Source organism: Mesoplodon densirostris, chromosome 4, assembly GCF_025265405.1.
Source record: "Mesoplodon densirostris isolate mMesDen1 chromosome 4, mMesDen1 primary haplotype, whole genome shotgun sequence".
Classification (NCBI taxonomy): domain Eukaryota; kingdom Metazoa; phylum Chordata; class Mammalia; order Artiodactyla; family Ziphiidae; genus Mesoplodon; species Mesoplodon densirostris.
In genome coordinates, this window is record NC_082664.1 from 32,177,340 (window position 1) to 32,199,069 (window position 21,730).

Here is a 21,730-nt window from a genome sequence, read left to right on the forward strand (position 1 = left end):
AGGCACGAACCCGTGTCCCCCACATCGGCAGGCGGACTCTTAACCACTGCACCACCAAGGAAGCCCAGGAGGCAAGATTCTGTTACTGAGATGTGTGATGTAATCAAACCTAAAGTGATGATGTGTTAGATTCGATCCATGTTTTGTTAAATTCTGTGAAAGAGGATGTGATTCATTCTGCAGCTGGCCCTGTGTTCTGTTAATACAACAATTGACAATAACAAAATCTATGTCTGTTTTAAGGTCAGAAGTGATACTAGACTGCTGTGTTTATAACAGCTACTGAAAGGAGAGTCTGTTAGTTCTCTGGTTCTTTTAAGTTTCAGTTTGGTATCATTTGTTTTAAAACATTTTTTAAAAACAACAACTACCACATACTCTTTAAAACAGTACCATTTCCATCTTGCTCTGTAACCATCTGCCATTTCTTAGTTTTCACATTTTATCATCTCACAGACTACATTTTAGTACTAGGCCTTGTGCTTTTAGATCTTTTTAAAAGAAACTCTGTGTATGAGGTACACAAGAGGTACACAAATGCAATTGTTACTTATGTTGTCCCCTGAAGAACACATCAAGAAAAAACATTTTCCTGAGCTCCCATCGACATTTTGATTTTTCTCCAAGTTAGTGGAGGAAACCTTTGAAATTTGAAATGAAACATCAGTACTTTCCTGCTTTGTACACTGGCCTCTTGAGATGAAATTTCACCCACTCATTATGTGTTCTTTGTGACCCTGCAGAGTCATCTAATCACCATGATTTCAACTTGTTCTTTTCAGATTTCAGGAAAACCTCAATTCTCGTGGGTGAAAAGCAAATGATTAATTCACAAAGCCATCCAGCTGGCTGTTAACCTAGAATTTGTGTCTCTTCATTTGTTTTCAGCTCATTTGCTATTCCTTACTTCCACAAAGTACAAAGCTTCCTGCTGCTGTGACAGGTGCAACATTAAATTCTGGTTTAAGATTTTATAAACTTGCCACTTAGGCTTCTGGGGGAAATGAAACAAGGGCAAAAAACCCCACAGATAACACAAGGATCTCTTACCTGCTGCTTGTTGTTAGGTGTGTATGGCAGCATGGTAGAAACATGGAACATGATCTCGTAGTCTTTGTATGTTGTGTACAGAGAATGGGTTCCAGTGGAGTCAGCTACAGTAAAAAAAAAAAAAAAAAAAAAAAATACATGAGACAACTGTAACAGTAGGAAAAATAGTTCGTTTAAGAGATGGATCTCAAAAAAAAAAAAAGGGGGAAATGATTTAGGATGAAGACATCCTAAGACAAGACACAGTATAGGAGTTCTTACCCATTTTTTGTACCCAATTCCCCCCTTGGCAGTCTAGTGAAGCCTTTGGATTCCTTCTGAGAATAATATTTGTAAATGCATAACAAAATATATAAGATTTCAACAGAAATCAATAGATTGAAAAATACCACTATCAAAATAATTTTAAAATGATATAATAGCATACAATTTATATAATAAGTTTAAGCAGTTGGTCTAATAACTACAATAATTCTGACATAGTGAAGTGCATAAGCAGTACCTTGACAGACTTCCAACAACAAACAATATAGTATGAAAATACCTATGCTTTCTACTGGTGATAAAATCACAGGTAGAGCTTATACTACTGTGGTGTGTTGCCTACATTCATAACTGAAGGAAATGCTAAATTTCAATTAGGGGTCAGTGAAGATAAATGTAAAATTACTTCCCATCCAAGTTCACAGACCCCTGAATTCCGTCCACAGACTTCAAGTTCAGAACATCTTTTCCAATACTTCTGACTCAAGCAAGAGAACCGTTTTGTTCTTAACAAATAGATGGAAACTTAACAAGACTGTAACACTGAATAACAAAGGTATTACAGCAATGTCCAACAATTTAAGACTGAGTGTGTTCTGTTCTCACCTTCCTTAAGGAAAAAAACAACCTCAACCCCCTTAATCATTAACAAATCAACGTGCTCATAAATACCTGGAAACCAAAGAGAATTATTAACTGTCCAGTTGAAGGGGAATATCTTTAGATTAGGACCTGGACTTACAGGCGGCAAAATGAACAGAAATGCATTCGTTTTGGGTAAACTCAATCCTCCACCAACCATACTGCTAAGGAGCAAACACTTTACCGCATTTTAGAGAATGACGCTGCAAGACAGCCTCTGGCATGTACCGAAAGGCAGTAGTTCTCAAACTGGAGTGTGCATGGAGTCGGCTGGGAAGCCGCTTAAAAGGCAGCTTCCCATCCTCCACTCCCAGAAATACTGCTCTGTAGGTGTGGGGCTGGGCAAAAGAATCTATTTTAATAAACACCCCCAGGGGACTCTAATGCAGTAGCTGCACTGCCCTTAGGCGCTGCTCTGAGAATAGACCATAAGGGAGGTTTGCAGAGACTTGTTAAGATGTTCTAGAGCCCTGAGTTTCAACCTTGGATCTTAATTTTGAAGAGGGCATAAAACACAAAGGGTTTTAAAAACAAGATAAATGTAGAATAAAGCAAAGACTACTTTTGAAAAACTGCAAAGATACGCGTACCAACACGTAAAGCCCCCCCAAAATATCTTCTAAATGTTAATGACCATTACCACAAAAAAATACAACTGCAATAAATCACTGACCTACTTAAGACAGATCTTGAGTATGAAGAAAGTTTCTATTGTTAAGGACCCTTGCTATAAATACCTCTAGAACTGATTCGCACATTTTACAACTTTCAAGTCAATGTGTCAGCTGGGATGAGTACTTACATGTGTTTCAAGTCAATTTAAAGCAAAGTTAATGAACTAGAAAACAAATTATCATCCAGTGTTCATTTACTACATTTTGCTTTATATGTCTTTCTAATTCTAAAGGCATTACTACCAGGAAAGAAAAATGAAGACAACCCTGAAGATAATTTGTTTTCTATTTCTTGTCCTTTCTCTCTTTCCGACACTTGCCTCATTTTATACAATGGATGCTGCATGACCAGTCTTCTTCTAAGGACCTCTGAAAACCCCAGCTTTGCTGATAATTTTAAACAGTCTGGAAACAGTTTCAAAAGTTTCAGAAATGAAACTGGGCCAAAACAATGAAATTTTCTTTTCTGAGAAGAAAGGAATTCCAAAATCCTGAAATTACTGTGTACATAACAGAATTGCTAAATTTTACCAGAGAGAATGGAAACTGAATGTTTGTTATATTCTCTGAAGAATAAGGCATTTAATGTTGTTATTATTATTATTTTAGTGACCTTGAGACCATGAAATACTTAACAGAATGAAAATCAGGAAGATGACCATTGGGAAAATCACAAAAATCTTTTTTTCTCTGGTTGAAAAGAGTATATTGAGTGATTTCTAAGGGGAAAAATATGTTTATAGAAGAGGGATAAAAAGAAGATAATGCTCCTTCATATTTGTATGGAGCTTTAAAAGTCAAAAAATAAATTTGGGCATCTTATAGGTCATCTTGATAATCATGTGATTTGCCTCCAAATTATACTACCAGTGAATGGTGTATATCCACTAATAAGGTCAGCAGCCCTCTACACTAAGTCATAGAAAATAAAATTTCTAATATTCAAACTAGATGATAAGAAGACACTGAATAATTGAGGAATGATAAGAATATTCTTGTCAGCTGCTTTGAAAAGGTGTCGATAAGTGATAATACCCTACATTAGGCCCTTCTATTTGAAGATGGCATGAATAGGTTAATAAGTTTGTAGAAGCAGTTTCAGATACGGTCAATGTCATATTCATCCTTGACTTCTCTTGGCTCAACTCTTCTGCTTTAAGGGGAATAAAACTTGCAATGATAAAGGTGGATGTGTAGGAATCTGAATCAGGAAAAAGTAATTTGATTTTTATGTAACCACTTCCTGTTCAATAACAGATACGTTTGACTTCAGAAAAGCTAGATAAAGGGTCAAGCCTAAGCAATTTGATTTTGGGGAAGTTCCTAGTTTTAAATATTTATGAATACAAGGAGAAAAGCAATCTCATGACCTAATTGCATGTAGACTAATAAAGTCAATATAATGGAGAAAGCTTAAGCTCAGTTTATGAACGTCCTCACCACTACAGAACACATCAAATGCAGAACAAAATCGCAGACAGGTTGTGGATCTGATTATTATCCACAGTTTGAAATCCTACAATAGTCAGCTGGCTGCTGAGGGCCATCCATTTAAGATCCCAGATCTCCCTTCTATGAAAGCTTGCCTCTGGGTCTGGGGATGCAGAGGTCAATGCTCAGAAGCACAGCCGGGGACAAGTATTAATGTCTGGAACACTGGATGGCACACCTCTTTCTTTTTTTTTTTTGCAGTACGCGGGCCTCTCACTATTGTGGCCCCTCCCATTGCGGAGCACAGGCTCTGGACGCGCAGGCCCAGCAGCCATTGCTCACGGGCCCAGCCGCTCCGCGGCATATGGGATCCTCCCGGACCGGGGCACGAACCCGTGTCCCGTGCATCAGCAGGTGGACTCTCAACCACTGTGCCACCAGGGAAGCCCGATGGCACACCTCTTGTAGTACTGTTCACGCCTCCTTGTAGTACTATTTCATCTACTCAGTAACAAAGTATTTGGGGAAGTCAAGAATCCCATCTTCTCTGGCATCTACCATATTTACTCATGTTTTTTCAATGTACTTTTAACCATGGTCAGGAGGTAGGTTACTTTACTTCACTGAGGAAGGGATCAAGGAGAGTTTGTAATACCACCCTTTGCCATGACAGGAGAATTCATACTGTGTCAGTTCAGGGAACATGCAAGCATGCATGTGTATGTGCCCAGGACTGAAGGCTTCTTAAAATCACTAACATATGGTGAGAAAAGGATAAGCGATGATGTGGGACAGGTACTTAGGAATCAGTCACTACTATTTTCTACCTACTGAGCACTTAGCAAGATACCTGCAATTACCTGGATTCCCACCTGGAAGTAAGAAGACCTGAATTCCAATACCTCCAGCATCATTTACTAAATGACCAAAAACAAGTCACTTCACTTCTCCACCCCTCAACCCTCGATATTCTTCTCACTGTTGTGAGGACTGAAACAATGCATATGAAAGTACTAGCCCATAAAAGATGCTCAAGAGATGTGTTGATCAGAACTTAGAATTTTGTGCAGTTGAGATAAAAAGTGTAGCTGCCTTAAATAGGGCCTTTTACATATTTTAATTTCTTTGCCAACTGCATCTCAGTAACACTCAAAGAAAAAACCTTACACTATAACACAGTTTAAAGTTCAGGAGGTGAAAAAAGAAAACTTTTCTTCATTCATCAGTCTCTAGAACTCCAAATAGTCCTTTGCATGTGTGAAACATTTAAATAATGCTAGTTTTACTCCTTTCTTTATCAAAGGTTAAATATTCCAAATAAAGGATTTATTTTCTTTATGAAATGTCTTCCATCTCCTCTAAGACTGTGAATCTCAACGATCTTTATAATACTGCTGAAAAATGGGGGAAGCAACAAGCATTCACTAATATTGTGGCAAATCAAAGAAGGCAGAGCTTTGAAGGAATGCTTTTCCAAGGGTTTCTAAGTCTCTTACGTGCTGACTTGACAAACATGCTTCATTCGCGAAATAAATTCCCAAATAATAATCCATACACACAGCTTAAAATGAGGGTGGTCTCCAGCTTTCAAATAATAAACTGCTTGGTGGGAAACTTATTTTCGTATTTACTGTAGTGTGAGGGGATGGTAATTACCTAGAGGTTATGCCATCCAAATAATGAAACAAAAAAAGGAGAAAAAAATTTACTCCTGAAAGTTTCTTCTTTGCAGAACTGTTCCAACCCCTGACACATCTGTAGCTTGTTTGCTAGAAGTCCTTATTTCTGAGATGGAAACTGGACTTGTATGGAACACTGGGAAAAAGAAGAAATGGTTTGACAGTTCCATCAATCCGTCCTTTCCTGAGCCTCTTCCTCCTTTACCAAAGTACTAAAATCTGAATATAATTATAATACATGACAAGTGGAGCTGTCTCATGAGACGGCTTGGGTATTTTTAGCTCAAGGGCTCGAGAGAGGGGAAGACACAGCCACAAGGCAGAGCTCTGCGGGCTTCACTGTACCTAATTCTACATTTATGCTCTCTCTAAACACGTCGTTAACCATAACACTAGGACCTGTTCTCCCTCCTTAATGCTTACTAGCTGACTAACCTTGGGCATGTTAGTTAATCTAAAGAAGCCAATTCTGTAAAATGGGGATAACTGGCATCTAGCAGAGTTTGTGGGGATTAAATGAGATGACATGTAACAAGTATCTAAGACTTCTACTTCTGGCCATAACAGCACTTGGTATAGGACCTGCTCTCCCATTGTAAATAAATAGAAAAATAGACAAAATATCTGAAACAACTTTTTTTCAGACATTTTACAATAGGCAGCATTGGATAGTGTTCCCTGAGAAAAAAGTATCAAAGAAGGTGAGCCCTATGATCCCCACCCAGCTTTCTACCTGGAAGTACTTTCAAAACAATGGCACAGAGCAGGGATTTGAAGAGGGGAGCTAAAACATGCTGGAGGCTTGGAAGGTTGAGGTGGCTGATATTTGCTGGGCAGAATACTGAAGAAGAGGAAACCACACAGTGAAAGAGGCTCAGAAATCTACACAGGGGTTCCCTTGAGTCTTGGGCTGAATATTAAGCTGCACAAGCATAGAGTGAGGTTCTAAAAGCCAGGGAAAGAAAAAACATTAAGGTAATGTACACCATGGTGACTACAGTTAATAACACTGTATTTCATAAATGAAAGTTGCTGAGAGAGTAGATCTTAAGGGTTTTCATCATAAGAAAATAAAATTGTGTAAACTAGGTATGGTGACAGATGTTAACTAGACTTATTTTGGTGATCATTTCGGGATATATACAAATACTGAATCATTATGTTGTACACCCAAAACTAATACAGTGTTATATGTCAATCATCTCTCAATTAAAATAAAAGAAAAGAAAAGAAAAACTATTGGGGAAATAACAACTACCAGAGATTTGTCAGCCAAACAATTCTCATAGTTCACACAGGGGTAGAAGTCATTCAACTTCTGACTGACCACAGCAGAGACACCTCACTGAATATGCTGGTATTCATCAGGTGCCTTAGCAGGAGGGCTAAATTAGCCAGAGAGTAAAGGCTACTCTAGGTATGCTTTAAAAAAGCCTAAGAACAAGATTCATAAAGGTCAAGCTGTTCTATAATTAAATTAATTGCCCACCAAAATAAAACGACACTCTTTAAAGAAGACAACAAAATCCAGGTCCTCAATGATGAAACATTCGCAATGTCCACTATCCAATCAAAAATAACCAGACAGATGAAGCAGTAAAATGTAACTCAAAAACAGGAGAAAATTTGTTAAAGGGAGACCCCAAATGACAGGGATGATGGAATTAGCACACAAAGACTTTAAAACAGCTATTATAAATATGTTCAAGGTTTTAAAAGGAGGACATGAACTGAATGAGAATAATATGGAAAATATAAGAAAAGAGAACCCCCCCAAAAGAGAAAAAGAAAACCCAAATGCAACTTCTAGACCTGAAAATCACAATATCTGAAATGAAAATTTCACTAGATTGGATAATAGCAGATTAAGACACTATGGAAGAAAAGAAAAATACAGTGCCTTAAATGCATTAATTGGAATTATCCAAACACAAGCACAGAGGGGAAAAAAAAGTTTAAAAATCAAATCACAACTGGTAAGTGACCTAATTTATGTGTAATTAGAGATTCAGAAGGTGGAGGGTGCAGAAAAATTAAAAAATGAGTTTGGCAAGTAATATTTTAATTTGATGAAGGCTACAAATCCACAGATCCAAGTGACAACTACACTGTCATATGGAGATGGAGTGATCCTTTAGGAACACATGTTCTGTAAAGCATTTTCTCTTTTTAAAGATCATATTGAAAGAGTTTCCTAGCACAACATAAAGTTAGGTAAGATGTGGTGAGCTTATCTCACAGTACACAGAACAAAGTCTCACCTCTGGGTGTGTCATGGCCAGTAGGAGGCTGCTGGGGAGAGTGCAGAGGCTTGTTGATCCCCATTTCTGTGGTCTGTTTTTGTTTAATACCCATTTAAGTGATGAGGCTAATGGTCTCTTCTAGCTTGGAGTAAGAGAGATAAATATGCATACTGTCTTCTTCTGGCTTTAGAATGGAAACACTTCCCTACTTTTCATTCACTTTAGGAAACTTGACCCTCTGAAAGGATAGAAAAGGAAACTGAACCCTCTTTCTCAGGAGCTATGCCTCAGAAGGTTACAAGGAGCCTTAAAGGAGAGTAGTTCAGTGAAAAGGAACCCTTCCCAGATGAATGTATTACATAACTGAAAAATGTGCCATTAGAGGCAGTTTGCTGATCCAGGCCTTTGCAGTTACTGGCATATTGGGGCAAAATGTGCAAAGTGCTTATTTTGCTTATTCCACTGACTTACTCAGTGCCATATTGCTTAAGTCTGCCCTTGCTATACATTTCTCACATTGCCCTTCATCATCAAGAGATGGCTGGGACCGTGTAAATACACAAATAATAAATAATCTTACCAACTCCCAATCTAGCCATTCATTGACAGAATCAAGGCGCTTATTACATTTTCTTCCCAGACCCTTTTAATAGCTCTTTGTGGTGATAATTTACATAACCCAACAAATCGGGACAACTTGAAGGAATTACAAAGGAAATGTCAAAATATCTTGATAAAAAGAGTTTAAGGGCATATTGAGATTTAACATATTATGCAGCTGCAAGCAGAGTACGGAACGTTAAAATAATATTTAAGAGTCTAGCTATTTATGGTTTTTCATAGGTTCTCCTGCATGTCGTTTCCAAGTTGGCAACAGCAAAACCATGGCAACAGGAAATTCTTCCCTGCAGTAGAGTTTATGAATACTTTTCTGTTTTCATGACTCAACTCCTTATTTAATTTCCTGTACAGAAAATCAGAGCGATTACTATAGACTGCAATACAGATGTGCTAATCCAAAGACCCTCTCAAAGAAAAACAGGTCACAGGTGTCTATGGATGGATTTTGAGATAAAATTTAAAATTGCCTTCACACAGACGCATAGCAGAAGTCAACATACTCTAGATACTTGAGAACATAACTCTTTTATTAACCACCTGGGAATGGGAAGGGACAAACCTCTATGTTCATGAGCTGTAGCTAAACAGACTGCTGCACTATTGTGCTTTGAATCAACACATTTTACGAGCCAAGCTAATACCAAAGCTAAGCCTATTTTCTTAGAGATTAAGTTAGACTATGGACAATAATAACAGGAAATAAATAAACAAAAATACCTCTAGATATTAAAATATAAAAATGATTAAGAAAACCATACAATGACTGACTACACAGATATGCACAAGGATTATGAAATGAGTTAATGAAAGTCAAAAATTCTAGGGCTTGCAACCAGATGGTTTTAAGTTGCTGGAGTTTTTCAGCTAAATATAGTGAAATTTATGCAACATTATCCAGGGGCAATTCTGCATGATCTCCATCCACTGCTTTCCACCTTCCACATTTCTGATAACACTATTTTTTTTAAAGTCCAATCCTAGCTACTTTGACTATGGTCTTCAATTGTTTTAGAGCCACATCTTCCTTCCCTGGCTTCCTCTCCCCCATCACCAGAAGTTTTCTACAGTAAGTGGCAATGTTGTTTTACAGGCAACTTACCAGGTGAACATCAACACAGCAGGAGGACAATAAGCCTAGTAGGAGGGTATAAGTATTTCTTACTTTTGGTGTCAAGCTGCGCACGATACTTCTCAAATCCTTTGAGCCGAACGCGTTCTCCCAATAGCTGGAGGAATTCCTCAAAGGCTGGGCCGGCTGATTCATTGTTGTACATCTCTTCTTCCGTGCTCTGTCCAGCTTTGCAGTACATGATGCCTACTTTCTGCTGATAGTTCAGCTGTGAAGGCAGGTGATACAATGCATATAAATATAGGCAGACCCACTCTGTCCGCTTAAATGCTAATAAGTCTTGTAGGCCATAGGCCCATCAAGTAAGCTAACCTCTTTCTTCTCTTGAAATCCTTCTGCTTTCGTTCTTCCCCTTTTAAAAAGGGAGGCCTTAAACATTTAAAAGTAAAGGCCTACTTTACAAAAGATACTTTATTTTTTAATTGAAGTATAGTTGATTTACAACGTTGTTAGTTTCAGTGAACAGCAAAGTGATTCAGTTACACACACACACACACATTCTTTTTCAGATTCCTTTCCCTTATAGGTTATTACAAAATATTGAGTGTAGTTCACTGTGCTATACAGTAGGTCCTTGTTGGTTATCTATTTTATATATAGTCGTGTGTATATTTTAATCTCACACTCCTAATTTATCACTCCCCTGCTTCTCCCTTTGGTAACCATAAGTTTATTTTCTATGTCTGTGGGTCTATTTCTGTTTACAAAAGTTACTTTAAACTGTTTTGCACTAAAAGCCCATTAAAGTTCTTATAAAATTTGGGGGGGTAAAATTGGAAAAGACTTATCTCCTAATGCCACTTTTCCAATATATTAAATTATAAACCTTGGTTATATCTTTGTGAGAGCACTAGCATCATCAACACTATGCTTTTCAAATATTTTTCTAAAAGATGAGTACCTGGATAGAAACTTTAAAAGGGGCCTCATAATGGCAAATCAGCTAGTGGTAAATATTCCTTCCTCCAATACAGTTAAAACAAAGCATTCAAGAAATTTAAATATGATATAACATTAATAGAAACACTCATTCATCACTGAAAAGTTTAGTCATTCTATAAACAAATTTTAAAGTTGTAGTAGTCATTTAACACTAAATGAGTTTTCAATCTTAAAATTTAGACTTTTAATTCTCCAGTAAAATCAGGGCAATCCATATCACTTAGGCCTGTTTCCAGAGTAGCACTGAAACCACTGTATCAGTAAATTTTTATCTCATAAAAAGGGAAGGGGGAAGAGAAGAGGCAAAATTTTAACAGCTAACATTTATTGAACAGCCACTGTCTGCCAACCACTGTTTAGTGTTTAACTTACATTATCTTATCCTCATAAAAGCCTACAAAGCAAATATTATCCCTGTTTGACAGATATGCAAAGAGAAGGTCAGAAAAGGGAAAAGCAAGTAACTGGTCCAGTGGGGAGAGATCATAAATTATCAGCCCTGTGATTCGGCTCTATTAAATATTACCAGGACTCAACCAGGCTTGTCGTGCTCTATTTCTGTCACTGCAACGTATGTCCATGGCCCCTTATTAGCAATTCCACAGTTGAAAACCAAATTTAAGCAAATACATTTGGCAGTAAAACTTGATATGAGCTGACAGTAATACTTTTTAATTTATTCCTCTTTCTGTGAATATTCATTTTTTTTGGAAATATTAATGTTTGATTGTGGGGTGCTGCTCCAGATCCTGGGGACTATTACTCCATGCTGCATGTATTTTATTATCCTTCTAAAGCTGGACCTTTCTTAATTCTGAAACATATCCAGCTCCTATTGTTTTACACAAGAGACTGTGAACCTAAGCAACTCTTTTTCAACTTTCTAAACCAAATGGTTCAGAATGGTGATAACTAGAAAATGTCATGAGGGAACTCCTGCTTGCTTTCCCCCCTCTCCACTGCATGCTAACTAGTTGACAAGGAAGGTTCCGCAGCTTTTACATGACCCATAGACATGAGAGCTCCTTAGGACTTCTATAATTGTGCAGAATTGATTTTACCCTGCCTACTTTCACAAGTGGAAGGCAAAGTTCCAAATTGAAACTTGCAAATAATTGGATATACCAATGTCAGAATCTTTTTAAAATAGCATCCAACCTTGCATTATTGCTACTTCATTTTAATTATTAACAGAAACACATTTAGGATTTAGTTCATTTTTTTTGTATGCCACATGCAGTAAAGAAAAAGAAAGTAAAACCTACCACATACCACTGGCAGCTGGCCTCCTTCAAAGGTCTGAATGTTACTAATACTTAGAGGGGAACTCCCACAGGTAGCGATTTCATCTTGGCTTTAGAATTCAGCTGAGTATCCTATTAGGTCTCAACAAATAAAAAAGTAGTGGTAGGCTCTATGTCTGTTACAAAAGAAGTCCTTAATGAAGCCAGATTCTTACTCTCCCCCTGCAGGGAGAACTGTCAAAGAAAAGAAGCAATCTGGAGCTTGGAGTTATTTGCTCTTTGGCTCTGTGCCTCCCAGATCAGCCTTCTCTTGCAACAATGCAAAACAAAAGTCACCCTGTTCAGTGGAAAGCATCGCAGTGATATTGGATTTGTGGGTGGCTTTTTAAACTTCTTAGATAAAGGCCTAAGATTTCACTGTGCAATGTTCAAGAGGATTCATTTACATATATGAAAAAAGAGTTGAGAGAGAAGATAAGTAACGGAACTTCCCCCAAACCACTGTAGAAGCAGAATGCAAGGACAATGAGACAGGGCACTGCCTTCTTTTGACAGGTTTCTCACACTCTAGTGAGCTCCACCTGCAGACAGGAGAACAGACTGGTATTTGCTGGCTGTGAAAGGAAGGCTCCTTCAAGAGGATGAGGAAATCTGTTGGAATGTCAAGTTTCCTCTAAACAGTGCCAAATGTCAGTGCTCTGTCCTGGAAGGTGACACTACGACTGTATCCTTGTTTCTGCTGCAATAAAGTCGAGATAGGTGGGTATTCTGTGAACTCAGGCTCCTAGTATCTTCAGATAGCAACCTTGTTCCCTGCCCAGAATACGAGAAGTTGTTAAGGGGGAGTTATGTAAGTATAATAAGGAATATTTCAAGAGAAGGAGCAAATGGAAATGGAGTTTAGAGCTATGGTTTGGGGATTTGGAATTGCTCTCAGGTTATATAAAACACTATTTTTTTTTGAGACACACACAAACACATCTGTATGGATTTATGTATATGAATACATAATACTTTCCTGTAATGCTCAAAATAGAGTTATGATGACGCCAGAAGCCATCTCGGAAACAGGTTCGGTTTATCCACAGTTTAGGATTTTGCTTTTGGATGACCGTGAAGTCATGCTGTACAGTTCCATCCTTGCGTATCTACTGTTCATACGGAGCACTGATGGAAGTGTTTGGATGCTCAACAAATGTTTGCATTGTAAAAAGTGATGATGGTCAATCCAACAGGACCAAGGTTCCGTTTGAAAGTCTTGAGTCTCAATAAAGAAAGTGTCTTTCAACACCCACCAAAAGTGACGTTGGGCTCCCACAGCTGGGAACCAACAGTACAAAAATTGCTCTTCCTCTCATAAAATAGGCACTTGAACAAAGAATCAAAGAAACAGGTACTGCAAAATCTGACTTACGCAGCCCTGAGTTCCTGGAAAGATGGATGATAAAGTCAGAGTCCTCTACCAATAGAAACAGGTTTGAATAACCAAGTTCTCAGAGACCTCTTAAGAAGTTCCCATATTTTCACCTCTTCTTTCCTGATGTCACAGCCAGAGGAAGGCCACTGGGGGCAGCACAGACCATGAGAACAACCCAGTTCTTCCCTTCTTATAAAATCTTTTAAATTGTCTGATGTAATCCAGAGATTTAAAACAGTCACTATGAGGTATTTCATTGTCCAGCAGTTCTCAAAATGTGGGTCATGAACCCTTGAGAGATGCTTGAGCTCTGTTCTGGGACACAGTTAATTGGAAATAGTTTGATCCTTTCAGTTCTTCCTTTTAAACTCTGACAGGTCTTAATAGAGCAGCATTTAATTTGAGGTTAATTTTGCCCCATTATTGAGGCAAAGTCATTTTGAGACTTTACCCAATGCTATGTGAACTATGTATGAGGTTTTCCAGATTGCCTGGTGGGAGAAGGAACTATTCTCAGCCAGGCTGAGGTCTGAGGATTTGCCCCCTTCAATCTTAGGGTGGTTCTTACCCTGGCCACAAATAGTTTCCTCAAATACATGTACTTACCAGTACTCAGCTCTGCAAATCTTTTATCTCCCTGGACTCACATCTCAATCTCTACTCAGGAAGAGCCCTGGGCTTCAAGTGGGTGCCCCTCCCAGCTCCACAGCCTGGAAACTCTCTTCAGGAAGAAAGCTGGTGCAATGTTACTGTTCATTTGGTTCCCACCTCTCAGAGATCACGGTCATTTGTTGCCTGACGTCCAAGGTCATAAAAACCAATGTTTCATTGTTTTGCCTAGCTTTTAAAAGTTGTTTCAGATGCGAAAGTAAACTAGTCCTTCTCTTTTAATCTTGGCTGGAAACAGAAATCTGACTCCATTTTAAAGTCAACTACTGGTATATAATTTCTGAACGGTAAACTGCATCCATTTGAGGCATACACAGTTTAATGATTTCTAATAAACCTCCAACCCAATCAAAACACAGAACATTTCTAACACACCAAGTTTCGTGGTTCCCATTTGTTGTCTATCCCTGCATCAACTAACAGCCTCAGACAATCACTGCTGTTTTTTTTTCCCACTGTAAATAGGTTTGCCTACATTTTAAAAGAATATTTTTCCTGGGTAAAATTCCTAGTGAGAGTTCTTCTCTTTCAGCATTCTAGAAATGTGGCTTCCACCTTTTCATTATGCTTTATAGCTCAGGAAATGGTTAATTTTAATCCAATTGTCTGTCTTACTGTTCTTCTTTGAAGGTATTTTTTCCTCTGGCTATTTTTAAGATTTTTTCTTTTTCTTTTAATTTCAGCATTTTTTACTATGATGGGCCTACATCTGATTTTCTTTGTATTTATCCTGCTTACAGTAGGCACAGCTCCTTGATTCTGTCTCAATTCATGGTTTCATCAGTTTTGGAAACTTCTTTACTGGTTTCTTCAGACATCAATTCTGTCCCCAAATATTGCTTTAATTTCTCTTCTCCTCCTGGGAATTCCATTACATACATGTATTTCACTATGGCCCACATGTCTTTTAGGCACTTTTCTGTATTTCTCATGTGTTCTTGTCTACATTCTTCAGTTAAAAATTTGCTGGTAACTTCAATTCATCAGTTTTCTGCTGTGTCTAATGTGCTTTAACCCATCTGCTGAGATTTTAACTTTTTGCTTTTGTTTTTTCAGTTCTAGAATTTCAATTTGATTTTTTAAAAACAAATCCCAAGTTCTCCAGTGACCCTTGATCTCTATCTTTTATTTCTGCAGCCCCCATGAAATTAATGAAAACTCTGAACTGTCACCTAACTTCTTATCTGCAGCTTTATGCTATATTTAAGCCCCAAGCCTCTTACAAATCAGCAAATGTCCAAGGAAAAAGTGCTGTAGGATGATTTAATTTTGATGAACCCAAATTTCTCAATTATTTCTTTTCTAGACTAAGTATAGAAAAGAAATATTTTTTGGTGTTATATCTAGGAACTCTTCACCAATCCTCAGGTCCCCCCAATTTTCTCCTATGTTTTTGTCAAAAATTTTTATAGTTTTACATTTCAAACTATGATCTGTTTGAATAAATTTCTGTATAATGTGTGAGATTTAGGTCAAGTTCATTATTTTGTCTATGTAATTGTTCTGGCACCCTTGTTTGAAAAGCCTATCCTTCCTCCACCTTTGTCAAAAAAATCAGTTGGATATATTTGTGTGGAGCTATTTCTGGTTTCTCTATTCTGTTCCACCGATCCATGCATCTACCCTTCCAATAAGACACAGTCTTGATTACTGTAGTTATACCAATATAATATAATGAAATCACGTAGAATGATTCCTCCCACTTTATTCTTTTTCAAAATTGTTTTGGCTATTCTAGTTCCTTTGCCTTTCAATATAAACTTCAGAATAATCTTGTCTATAATTTCAAAAATCTTGCCAGGATTTTGATACCGATTGTGTTAAACTGATATCAATTAGGGGAGAACTGACATCATTAATAGGTTGAGTCTTTCAATCCAAGTACATGGTATGTCTCTTTATTTTATTTAAGTCTTCTGTGAGTTCTTTCATCAGTGTTTTATAGTTTTCAGCATACAAGTCCTAAACATGTTTTGTTAGGTATATACCCAGCTATTTCATTTTTTATTGAAGGATTGTAAATGGTATTGTATTTTATTTTCAGTTTCCACATGTTCATTAAAAGAGATCCAACTGATTTCTGTTGAGTTGATGTTGAATCATACAACCTTGCTGTACACACCTTGCAATTCTAGAAAGTTTTTGTAGATTCCTTGGGGTTTTGTACATAGACTATCATGTCATTTGACATAGGGACAATTTTATATTTTCCTTTTCTTTATCCACCTGACTTTTATTTCCTTTTCTTGCCTTATTGTACTGACTAGAACTTCTAGTACTGTGTTGAATAGCAATAGAGACTGTACATCCTTGACTTGTTCCCATTAAGTCTTTCACCAACTATGATGTAAGCTGTAGGGTTTTTGTAGCTGTTTTTAATCAAGCTGAGGAAGTTCCTCTCTATTTCCGTTCTTATCATGAGTGACCACTATGTCGTTCCTTATCCCAAGTTCCCCAGCCAATCTGCTTCCTTCATTCCACCTATCAGATTCATGTTTGCTTTATATACAGTGTACAAGGTTTTTAGCTGTACTTAGCAGGAAGAATAGGGGAAAATTACAGCTACCCCATACTTCCAAAAGCAAAAGTCCAAATTTATTTTTAAAAAACACTTTGTCCAGTGTTTCTGGTTATTCTCAGTGGGTGGGCTGGTCTGAGACAAGCTACTCTGCCATTACTGGACATGAAGACCTTGGTCATTTTTTCAAATCCTCATGATTCACATTGATAGCATTTACTTTGGCTTGTTCTTCATAAACATGATAACTGTCTTAACTACTTCCTAAAGATCTATCCCTGTATTGTCCTCCAAAAAGAATGACAAAGAGACTGGAAAAATTCAGTGTTGGGGGCAAAAAAATGCTAGTCAGAAAATTTATCTTCATTGAAATTTACTACCAAAAATCAAATTGCTTTAAAAAATGACATATGGATACTGGGTAGAAAGATCATTTAAAAAAAATCTGACAGAGATGCTGTCAAAATTATTTATATACATGTGCAGAGACATATTCTAATCTATTTTTATCTTTGGAATAATGTAAAGGAAATAATCTATACACACACAATAATCTTATCTAATAACATGCTGTGCAAAAGTTCTCACAAAAATAGAAAGCTTCATATTGGGTATTAAAATGATGATTTATGTATGTACTTGTATTGATTTGACATTAAGATGAATTTCAATTACATAGGAAAAGGCTCTTCATTGAGCACTGTCTGTGATAGGAAAAGACTGTTATCCATCTAAACGTCCATTAATAGAGGAACTAATGAAGTAAACTATGGTACAGCAACAAAACAGAATATTATGCAGCCATAAAAACAATGGGAAAACTTTCTGTGTACTGACATAGAAAGATCTCCAAAATATATTACTAAGTGAAAAAGCAAATGTTTACAGCATGCTATATTTTGTATAAGAAAAAGGGAACTGGGGCTTCCCTGGTGGTGCAGTGGTTGGGAGTCCGCCTGCTGATGCAGGGGGCACGGCTTCGTGCCCGCGTCCAGGAGGATCCCGCGTGCCGCGGAGCGGCTGGGCCCGTGAGCCATGGCCGCTGGGCCTGCGCACCCGGAGCCTGTGCTCCACAATGGGAGAGGCCATGGCAGTGAGAGGCCCATGTACCACAAAAAAAAAAAAGGGAACTAAGACTACATATGCATATCTGGTATATCTGTATAAAGAAACATAGAAATACACAAGAAACTAATAAAAGTGGTAATATAGGGGAGAAGAGAGGTGAGGGATAGGAACAGGGTGGAAATGGGATCCCTCAATGTAAATACTTTGATTTTTGGATCATTTGAAGATATTAGCTAATTAAAGTCCTGTACGAAGGAAACTAGTTTAACTTTTTATTTTAAAGCTGAATTTAAAGCACAATTCACAGTTTAAAAATCAAGAAGACTGAAATATCTGCAAACAGTTCCTCTGTCTTTTTGGATTGTGAACCAAAGAATCCTCACTGCAAGTCTTAGCCATGCTGAGCTCCTTCAACTGCAAACTGCAGTCCTACCCAGCCAAACGTCTTCCAAATGCTACTGCTCTCAGTCACGTTAATCATAAATCTTACTACTGGAAAGGACCCCATCCAGTCACCCACCCCAGCCTCAGCCAGGCAAAAGAGCATGGATGAGCCCGTGTAATCATTACTTGTGAACAGACGAGACAAAGCAACCAATGCCACTGTCTCCTTTCTCTGACCTGAGGACAGTCGCGTATATGTCTTCCTGATAATGTACATATGGAACCCATCTGGTGGCCATCTGAACTTTCAACATGCATTAGCTGATACCATAATCTAGAAGAAGACTGAAATTTCAGAAATGGTAATTGTTCTGCCAAAGCTTCATTCATAGGAAATAGGTTTTGGAAAAATTGTTTTCCCTATGGTTCATTCTTTAAATCCAGCTGCCTGAATCAAACAGGAAATGGGGCTAGTCAAACTCATTCATCTTCAATAGAATAATGCACCCGGGCAATGAACAGGCTAAGTCAGCAGAGAATTTCACCCATGCCCTTAATCAAAGGAACAGTGCTATTCATTATCAAATAAATACTGCTTCTTTCCTTATATCTATTCTTGAGATATGTATTACAGACCTAATTAGATATGATTACTTTTCCCCTTTAACTTCAATAACTTGAAGGGCAACATTTTAAATAGAGAATCCAACAAATATTTTCATTTCTTTGTATTTTTAATAAGTATCTAGAAAAACAGTGGAGATACTCATTTAGGTAAAATCACTACTGTGTACATGAACCTTGACGTTTCCTAATGAAAACAGGTCTTCCGATTTTCTCTTCTGCAAACCGGCAATTGCACTTTATTTTTAAGCTCTCTTCTGATCCTATTTGGGTTTTACATGTTATACTTAATATTGGGCACTGTAGCCTGTAGCAATAAAACTTGGATCCATATTTCCAGTTCCTTCTTCTACTCAAGGGGAGGGGAGGGGAGGGGAGGGGAGGGGAGGGGAGGATGGGGTGTACAGTGTATTGGGTAAGAAAGTGGACTCTGGAGCCGGAATGCCTGGATGCAAGACTTGCCTCCACCAGATCCTAATTGTGATCTTGGGCGGGGGGGGTGGGGGTGGGGGTGGGTCCTTCCGCCTCTTTGTGCCTCGGTGCTCTTGTCGGCAAAGCAAGAACAATAATAGCACCTATATCAAAGGATTCTAAGGGTTAATTAAAATAATTTGTGTGAATTGCTTCACACAGTTCCTGGCTTAGTCACTGCTCAGTTCCTGGCTTAGTAATCTGTTTTTATTACTGCCTTACACTCCTGCTCAGCAGGACTGCTTGCTGTCCCATAACCACATTCTGTGCTTCTGTCCTGCTGCGCTTTGTTCTCATTGTTCTGAGTCTAGACCACCGTACGACTTATTCTCTAGCCTGATGAAAGGTCCGTTTCATCCTGACCCATATAACCAATCACGACTTGGCCCCACTGGCTTGTCTGTTTGCAGTTCTCTTATTATACTCATTATATTAACCCTACCTTTCATTACAGTAATTTATGACTTTGTCTCCTTCATAGGTAAGGGCTGTGTCTTACTAGCCTATTTATTTTCTACAGTATTTAACAATCTGCAAAGAGTAGTTACTCAATTAGCATTTATTGAATTTGAAAAGTTACGCTTACTTCTGAAAGTTAAGCACAGTATATTATACTACCTCTAACAGCAGCTTTCTCACAGGATGCTGATAAAGATGAAATAATGCATGTAAAGGACTAATGAGTTATTATTTTATCATTATTCATGTGCAGTAAGTGCTTTACACGTGTGAACTCCTTGAAACAGAGCCTGGTATAATGACCTTTCATTTCTCTTGCACTGGGTAGATGAGATAAAGGTGTTTTTTAATGACTGATGAAGAAAAACGGCATTAATATGGCAAATTTAAAAGTAACTGAATTAGCCATATTATTTAAAAGTTGGCCTGAATAGGTAATGAAATTCCTGATATTTCACAGTGTAGTTTGGAGGACCAAAATAATTTGAGATGCGCAAAAAGAGATGAAAACTTGCAAATCTTAAAAACAAAAGGTAGTATCGTGCAAACGCGTCTCCAGTGTTCAGGACTCCTAAGGGAAAATGGCACTGCTTCTGAAAGCCTCGATCCTCTCAATCGTAAAATAGGCCATTAACTGGAACCTACTGCCCACGGGTACCGTGAGGATTAAATCAGATGATGCTGGTAAAGAGCTTAGAACAGTGCAATAAGTAAACATATATATTTATCTAATGTGTTTTCATCATAAGAGATGCTCTCAATTATCTAATACGTGAAGGTGTAGGACCATGATGGAAAAACTAAATCCAGAGTTGATCTAAATTTGCTGGGTCACAAACTGCTCTAAATGCTTGACAAAGTGAAATCACTGGCAGGTTATTTCATCTTCTTATTGACCTTTAGATGATAATGGAAATAGACATCAATCAATAGTGAAAGACCCAGGAAGGTATCAGGAAGGTGAATGTGAAAGCATGGGTAAGCCACAAAGCATATAATCATTTCTTAAAACTTTGGGAATTAAAATACCTACTTCAGTTCCCACATAAATATCAGAGTCTAGTCAAATGAAAAACAACTTTTTATATTTTTGTGAAATACTATCTTTTATAGTATATAGATATAACTTACATCTGTTCTTCTGTTCATTTCATTTTTAAATGGTAAGATAAAAAAAAAAAAAAAGAAAGAAAGAAAGAAAGAAAGAAAAAAGCACCAAAGATCTGAAAGGCAAAATGCCACAATATAGCAAGCAAATAGTGTTTTCTTTATCCAGGCATAATTACATGAGCTGTTAAAGTAGAAAAGATTTTAGAGGAATCATTTAAATAAAACTTAAAGGGAGATGTAGAAGGTCCTTTTAGTGAGTCCAGCTTTTCGTATTCATACTATCAATCTCTTTAAATATAAGGATGTACAAAGCATGAAATTTCAAAAAATGATGACATAGATGGAAACTAAAAATGCTTTGCAAAGATTCAAATGCATAATGTACTGCACTTACAAGCATTTCTTTTTCAAAATCTGTATTTGTAAAGGCACCAAAATAATTAGTTTCTCACAAGGATTTCAAGGCATTAATAAAATTTCCTACCAAAAAAATGACTCTCCAGACTAAACACCTAAGTACGTGTCCTCTGTTTTTTATCAGTATAATTCTGGGCTTTAAATGCTATAAATATATAAACGGAAAGAGAGGCCAAGCGGTGGTGTCCCTTAGTTCAGATAAAGAGCTGCTCATACAGAATAGCAGGTTTTAAACATCTAGATTCTACTGCCCAGAATTTAGTAAAATTTCAAAAATAAAATTGGGGAGACTCACCTAGACTGCCAAATTTTAATTTCGCTGGAAGGCATTAAAGAAGACAACTAATACATATTATCATCAATAATTTATGAAGGAAAGGATAGTTTAATATCCCCAAGAATAAGAAACCCATCATTTCAGAATAATGGGCAGTTTTGTGAATTAAACAAATGTACCTTTAAGTTAATCTCATTATACTGCTCTCATCTTTCCTGTGTGGATGGGACCATATAGTGTTTATCACAGAGCAGCCCCATCTCCAACATTTTCTAAGAGAGGGCACAAAATGTGACAGAAAGCCCATACAATGTCTACAATTGGGGCACCCATTTTTAAATTTAATATAAGTAAAACAAAGGGAAAAAGGAAGAAAACACCTCCTTTACACAAAATA

General features: G+C 37.5%; 1 protein-coding gene across 7 annotated transcripts in view; it reads right to left on the reverse strand.

The window, feature by feature from the left end:
* The window catches only part of SIPA1L1 (signal induced proliferation associated 1 like 1), a 186,746-nt gene that overhangs the window by 86,453 nt on the left and 78,563 nt on the right, over positions 1 to 21,730 (reverse strand). For all 7 annotated transcript variants that reach the window (XM_060095913.1, XM_060095912.1, XM_060095911.1 and 4 more), the window contains exons 5-6: positions 9,767 to 9,941; positions 1,051 to 1,154 (exon numbers count right to left, since the gene is read on the reverse strand). In XM_060095913.1, coding sequence (XP_059951896.1) covers positions 1,051 to 1,154; positions 9,767 to 9,941 — 279 coding nt within the window. The remainder of the gene's footprint in view (positions 1 to 1,050; positions 1,155 to 9,766; positions 9,942 to 21,730) is intronic.